At 54.5% G+C, this 6,339-nt stretch overlaps 1 protein-coding gene across 2 annotated transcripts; it reads right to left on the bottom strand.

Moving 5' to 3' along the window:
* Window positions 1-1,892: 1,892 nt before the first annotated feature.
* On the bottom strand, window positions 1,893-6,300 carry ZNF575 (zinc finger protein 575). 2 transcript variants are annotated; one of them, XM_082369694.1, is made up of 4 exons: window positions 6,163-6,300; window positions 5,776-5,885; window positions 5,208-5,340; window positions 1,893-4,759 (listed from the first exon to the last, which is right to left on the bottom strand). In XM_082369694.1, the coding sequence occupies exons 3-4, from the start codon at window positions 5,308-5,310 to the stop codon at window positions 4,101-4,103; spliced, it is 762 nt and encodes a 253-aa protein (XP_082225820.1). In that variant the 5' UTR covers window positions 5,311-5,340; window positions 5,776-5,885; window positions 6,163-6,300; the 3' UTR covers window positions 1,893-4,100. The 2 variants fall into 2 exon arrangements, with proteins under 2 accessions (XP_082225820.1, XP_082225821.1); XM_082369695.1 differs by having other exon boundaries at window positions 5,226-5,340.
* Window positions 6,301-6,339: the final 39 nt, after the last annotated feature.

Genomic DNA, 6,339 nt, shown 5'->3' with positions numbered 1-6,339 from the left:
GCCTTAAAACAAAAGAAAGGTATAACCTTCCAGGTTTGGAGGTCTGAAGTCCAAAATGGGTCTCACTGGGCTAAACATCATGTAGGCAGGGGGACTTCCCTGGTGGCACAGTGGTTAAGAATCTGCCTGCCAATGCAGGGGACACGGGTTCGATCCCTGGTCCAGGAAGATCCCACGTGCCGCGGAGCAACTAAGCCTGTGCGTCACAATTACTGAACCTGCGCTCTAGAGCCCACGGGCCACAACTACTGAGCCTGCGCTCTAGAGCCTGCGAGTCACAACTACTGAAGCCCGTGTGCCTAGAGCCCGTGCTCCGCAACAAGAGAAGCCACTGCAGTGAGAAGCCCGCACACCACGACAAAGAGTAGCCTTCGCTCTCCACAACTAGAGAAAGCCCGCACGCGGCAACGAAGACCCAATGCAGCTAAAAATAAATAAATAAATAAATTTTTTAAAAAAAGGTGTGGGCAGGGCTGCGCTCCTTTTGGAGGCTCCGGGAGAGAACCCGCGTTCTTGTCTTTTCCAGCTTCTAGCAGCTGCCCACAACCCACGCCCCTTTTATCTTCAAAGCCAGCAAGGGCCAGTCGAGTCTTACTCATGCTGTGTCACTGACACTGACTCTTCCTGTGATTACACTGAGCCCAGCCAGATAACCTGGGATAATCTCCCTGTTTTAAAGCCAGCCACTTAGCAACCTTCATTCCTTATGCTGCCTTAATTCAACCTTTGCCACATAACATATCCGTAGGTTCCAGGGATTAGGATGTGGGCATCTTTGGGAGGCCATTATTCTGCCCACCACACCCACCACGTGTGAGACAGTGGGGCTGCAGAGTGAAAAAACAGACACAAGTCCCCTACTCTTACGGGGCTGACACTCTGCCGGGGGAGAGAGACGGCAAGTGTCCTGCAGTGTGGGGCGGCGATAAATGCTGTGTGAGCAGAAAAAGCCAGGCAGTGTTGTTATACAGTGATGAGAGTGATCGGGTCATCAGGGAACGTGTCTCAGAGGACTCACCTGTCTGCAGGGACTTGGGAGAAGTAAGGGAGGTTCTGGGGGAACCATTCCAGGCAGAGGAAAAGCAAGTGCAGAGGTCTTCAGGCAGGACAAGTGCAAGGAGTAGCAGGGTGTCGGGGTATCAGGAAAACCCAGGACCCACCCTGACCCAGCACTGTCCCTTGCTTGGTTGCGGGCAAATCCCATCCCTCCTGCACCCAGCTTTCCCATCTGGACAAAGTAAGGTTGGACCAGATGGACACCCCCCAGATGAGTTTGTGTCCTTGAAACGTTGATGGCGGTGGGGTGGGGTCGCTTTGGAGGAAATCTTCCGGGGCAGCTCCACGGTAAATATGGACACAAGCCATACTGCTGGCTTTGGGGGAGGGAGCCTGCCCCTCCGCTGCCCCTCCCCCCTCCCCCAAGGGCCTTGCTGAGCAGCCTGCAGTCCTGAGGCCCCCTGATTTCCATTTGTCTGCTTGGTTCCAGCCTCATGCTGGAGATTGCACAAACCACCTCTCATTCCATCCTCCACACCTTTCAGATCTGAGCTCTGAACAATAGCTCCTCAAGAAGGCCTTTCCTCACCCTCTATATCTAAGCGTATTTGCCAGGTCTACCCTCATAATACTGTCTCTCTATCATCGTTGTAACTTGGTTTGCTTATGATCAAATTTACCAGTCTTTTCCTCTACGATCTGTACTTTTTGTGTCTTAAAGATACTTTCTCTGCCTCTGAGGTTACTAAGGGATTCTCCTTTATTTCCATCTAAATGCTCTAGAGTTTTGTGTTTCAGACTTAGATCTTAAAATCACTAGAAACTAATTTTTGTGTATGCTGTGAGGTAGAGAGCCTCATTAGTTTCTATGTTGCTGTAACACATTACCAAAATCATAGGCTTTAAACAACACAAATTTATTTTATAGTCCTGGAGGTCAGTAGTCCAAAATCAGTCTGAGTGGGCTAAAATCATGGTGCTGGCCAGGCTGTGTTCCTTCTTTTAAAATTATTTTAATGTTATTTTTTATTTTATTTATCTACTTATTTAAATTTTTATTTTGCTGTGTTCCTTCTGGAAGCTCTAGGGGAGAACCCATTTCCTTGCTTTTTTTAACCTCTAGAAGCTGCCTGCATTCCTTGACCCGTGGTCCCACATCACTCCAGTCTCTGCTTCCATTGGCAACATCTCCTCTGACTCCTCTGCTTCCCTCTTTCCCATGTAAGGACCCTTGTGATTACACTGGGCCCACTGGAATAATCAGGATAATCTCCCATCTTAAGAGCTGATCCTTCATCACATAAGCAAAGTCCCTTCTGCTGTGTGGAAGCCAACACACTCACAGGTTCTGGGGATTAGGATGTGGACATCTTTGGGGGACCATTATTCTGCCTACCACAGGGTCTCATTTAATTTTCTTCCCTATCTCTCAGCTCATACACAGATTAGCTATCCTTTCCTCACTCATCTACAGCAGGGGCCGGCAAACTACACTCCTTAGGCAGAATCCAGCCCACCTACTGTTTTTGTAGATAAAGTTTTATCGGAACATGGCCATGCTCGTCCACATATCACAATGCATGTGTCTGCCTTTGCGCTACAACAGCAGTGCCGGGTGGTTGTGACAGACGCAGTATGGCCTGCAAAACCTAAACAGATCTACTGTCTGGCCCTTTACAGGAAAAACTTGCCAACCTGTGATCTACAGGTGGGGACCGCCTCCTATTAGCGCCTCGTAAGCGCGCGGGTCTGTTCCTGAGCTCTCAGTGCCCTCCCACTAGCCTACTGCCAAGCCAGCACCACCGGCCTATTACTACAGCTTTGTAATAATTCTTGGTATGAAGGGAGGCGAGGCTCCCCTGCTTGTTCAAAGTGGACTTGGCTTCTTTACCTTGTGTTTGCCACTACTTGGTTGGTGTGCACCTCCCTCACTAGACCAGGTCTGTCTGGTTCACTGCTGTGTTCCTAACACCCTGTGCAGGGCCCGGCACACGGTACCTGCTTAATTCATATCTGCAGAACGAAGAGCAGTCCAATGTTAGCTCAGTCATCCTTGTTTTATAGCCGGAGGAACAGGCTCCAAGAGGGGAACCATCTTTGCCTGAGAAGATGCTTGTAAAGGCCTTAGAATACTCCCATTTGGGAATTCCCTGGCGGTCCAGTGGTTAGGACTTGGTGCTTTCACTCCCGAGGCCCTGGTTCGATCCCTGGATCCCTGGTCAGGGAACTAAGATCCCACAAGCCACAGCCAAATTAAAAAACCCACAGCGTGGCCAAATTAAAACACAAACAAACAAAAAACCCTCCCATTTTATAGATAAGGCATCTGAGTTCAGAGAAGTGACAAGTTTGTCCAAGGCCCTGCGGCTCTTTAGTGGGTCAGGGCTGGCTCCAAAGCTTGGCCTTAAAATTTTTTTTACGCTACTGGTATACACCCCTTGTTCTTGCTTTTATGATTTAGCTTATCTTGGGAATACTTCCATGTCAGTACATGTAGAGCTGACTTTTTTCCCCTACAGCTACATCTTCCATTCTCTGGCTGTACTGTAAATTCCTTAGCTGGTCCCCTATTGATGGGCACTCGGGTTGTTTCGCATCTTTGGCCGCTGCCTTCGCACTGCAGTGAACACCTTACTCTTATACCTTTTTTTCACGTGCTTATCTATAGGATAAATTCCTAGAAGTGGAATCGTTGACATGAGCATGTGTGCATTTAAAATTTTTTATACATACACTCAATGGCCGAAGTGGAGGCACTCATTTAAACTCACGACAATAAGGAGAGCCTGTCTCGCCACACTCCTCAGCAGCACAGGATGCTAGCAGACATTTAACCTTTGCCATATGAAGAGGTGCGAAAAACCAGAGCCAGGGCTTTCAAACCACACCTCCAGGTCCATGGTTTGGGGCCCAGTGCTAACTCTGCGGGTGATGTTTTACCCTCCCAGAAACGAGTTCCTCCTGCTAAGTCTGAGCCCAGTGCGGGGGCCAACCTCCCTTCCGGCTACCTGGAAGAGGCAAGTCCATACAGCCTGGCTTAGAGATGCCACCTCTTTATTGACTGGGGCTGGCAGCATAAGGAGCCAGTGAGCCAAGGGGAGCGTTCACTCCCGCTCCCCCGGGCTCTCGGCCTGGTGGTGGCTGTGTTGGTGAAGGAGTAGGAGGCGTCTCTGGCCAAACGCCTGGCCGCAGCTGGAGCAGCGATGCCGGGCGGTGCCCTGGCTGCCCGGTGCCGTCGGGGGGTCGTGACATAGGCGATGGGCGGCCAGTTTGGAGGGGAATGAAAAAGCCTTGGGGCAGTGCGGGCAAGGATAGGGGCGGGCGTCGGTGGCATGGTGCGTATGGCGGTGGGCCGCCAGCTTGGAGGGGTAGCAGAAGGACTTGGGGCAGTCGGGGCACGGGTAGGGGCGGGCGGGCGCGTGGGTCCAGAGATGGGCTGCCAGCTTGGAGCGGTGGCCGAAGGCCTTTGGGCAGTGCGGGCACGGGTGCGGACGGGCGCCGCTGTGCGTGAGGCGGTGGGCTGCCAGCTTGGAGGGGTAGGAGAAGGCCTTGGGGCAGTCGGGGCACGGGTGGGGGCGGGCGCCGCCGTGTGCCAACCGGTGCGTGGCCAGCTTGGACGGGTACGAGAAGGCCTTGTCACAGTCGGGGCAGCGGTGCGGGCGCTGGGGCGGGGGCCGCCGGCGGGGTCGGGAAGGCGCCCCCGCGGACGTGGCGGGCCCTGGAACCGACTGGCTGGGCTTCTGCGGCGAGCCCTGGTAGGGAGCTGGGGGACAGGAGGGTTGGTGGGCTCCAGGAAGCAGCCCTGAGTCTACACCAGGCTCCCCCTCGACCTTGATATTCTAGCGTATCTGGACACCTCAAGGGTCATACTGAGATTCCCCACATGGCATGTTCCTCCTTCTCACCCCCTGCCATGCATCATCCTAAGGGGCTCCAAAGGGTTACCTCGCTGGAACCCCAGAGCTACGGCTTCCCCAAAGCTACTAAAGTGTCCGTTTCTAGTATCTTCCCAAGTGATCACCCTGAAATCCTGCATGTCATCTCCCCTAGAAATGAGGGGTCCCCCCAAGACAACCTGGAGGATTCCCCAGAACTTGGCGTTCTTGGGGATCCGAAATGGTTATCACCCTGGGCCTTCAAAACTTCACCCTGAGATTCCCTCAACATATGATTCTCTTGACCCCAGTTCCTGGAGAATGCCCCCTACTCACAGGTGGAGCCGCCCTCACCTTCTCCTTCGCTCACAGGCTCCTTGCCAGTGGGACTAGGATCGGTGCCCCGGGCCGATGCAGACTCAGCATCTCGCTCCAGCATCTTGCCGGCCCAGAAACCTAGAGGGAGGGCCTAGGGTGGGAGAGGGGGCGACGCCGGTGTTTATCAGGCTGTTGGGGAAAGTGCTGAGAGCCTAATAATCAGGGGTCAGTATGTTTAGGCTCTATTTAAGTCTGGGGTCCTATAAGGCGAGGGTGGGCGGAGCCTAAGGGCACAATGGGCGGGGTTATGCAAACCCGACCCAGAAGCAGTCTATTTGGAACTTAGTCTCAGCGTTTGAGCCTTCGAGCGGAGTGGGCGGGGCCTCTATAACTAACTCCCAGCCGCCCCAGAGCGCGGAGCAGGCGGGGCCTATGTCCAGAGTGGGCGGAACCGGCCGAGGAACCTAAGACGGGGATGGGTGGAGCTATACTAATAAGACCCAAAGTCGGTTGCTCAGCAACTCTGTCCCAGGGGAGGGGCCTACGAGCTCAGTGGGCGGGATTCACATCGAAGAGGTAGCTTTACCCGGCTCTTGGCTTAGTCTCAGTCCATTGACGCCGCGTGAACTGCCTTCTTCTTGTCACTACATTTCAACCCCTGCGTGGAGTTGGAGCCGTGGAGGGTAGAGGGGAGACCTGGAGGAAAACACAGAAAGAGCGTGGCTCGTGTGTTGCGATTCAGAGAACCCTAATGGACTTCTCCCTCGAGGTCCCAAGCGTCTGAGCCTCCACGCACCCCCTTGGGATCATGGCATTCGGGCACCAATGCACCCTCCCAAGGCTCAGGCGCCCATGCGCCCCTCCGGAACCTATGCATCAGGACCCTCCCTTGTTCCGGGAGTTCTGGCGATCAGCCCCCCCAATCTACTTCCCGAAGACCCTGGCGTCTGTGCCCGGACCGCTGCCCTCTCACCTGCGGGCGGCCCCTCCCTGGGGGCGGGGCTCCGCGCCCCTCCCTCGGGGGCCGCGGCCACTGCGGCGCTGCCTTCGGACTCTGCACCGCCCGGCGCGCGCCCTGCGACGGGAGGGCAGGCGAGGGAGCGCGCGCTAGCTGCTGGGCCCAGCCTCATTTCCATTCCCTCCTCCTCCG

Source organism: Balaenoptera borealis (genome assembly GCF_965194805.1).
Source record: "Balaenoptera borealis genome assembly, chromosome: 19".
Classification (NCBI taxonomy): Eukaryota; Metazoa; Chordata; class Mammalia; order Artiodactyla; family Balaenopteridae; genus Balaenoptera; species Balaenoptera borealis.
The sequence above is the reverse complement of the archived record's forward strand: the minus strand, read 5'-3'. Positions and strand labels throughout refer to the sequence as shown.

Bases quoted from the DNA above. Each gene is read 5' to 3' on its own strand.
- ZNF575 (XM_082369694.1), bottom strand. From the start codon at position 5,310: ATGCTGGAGCGAGATGCTGAGTCTGCATCGGCCCGGGGCACCGATCCT. The intron at 4,760-5,207 runs GTGAGTAGGGGG...CCTGTCCCCCAG, and splicing joins AGGTGAGGGCGGCTCCACCT to CTCCCTACCAGGGCTCGCCG.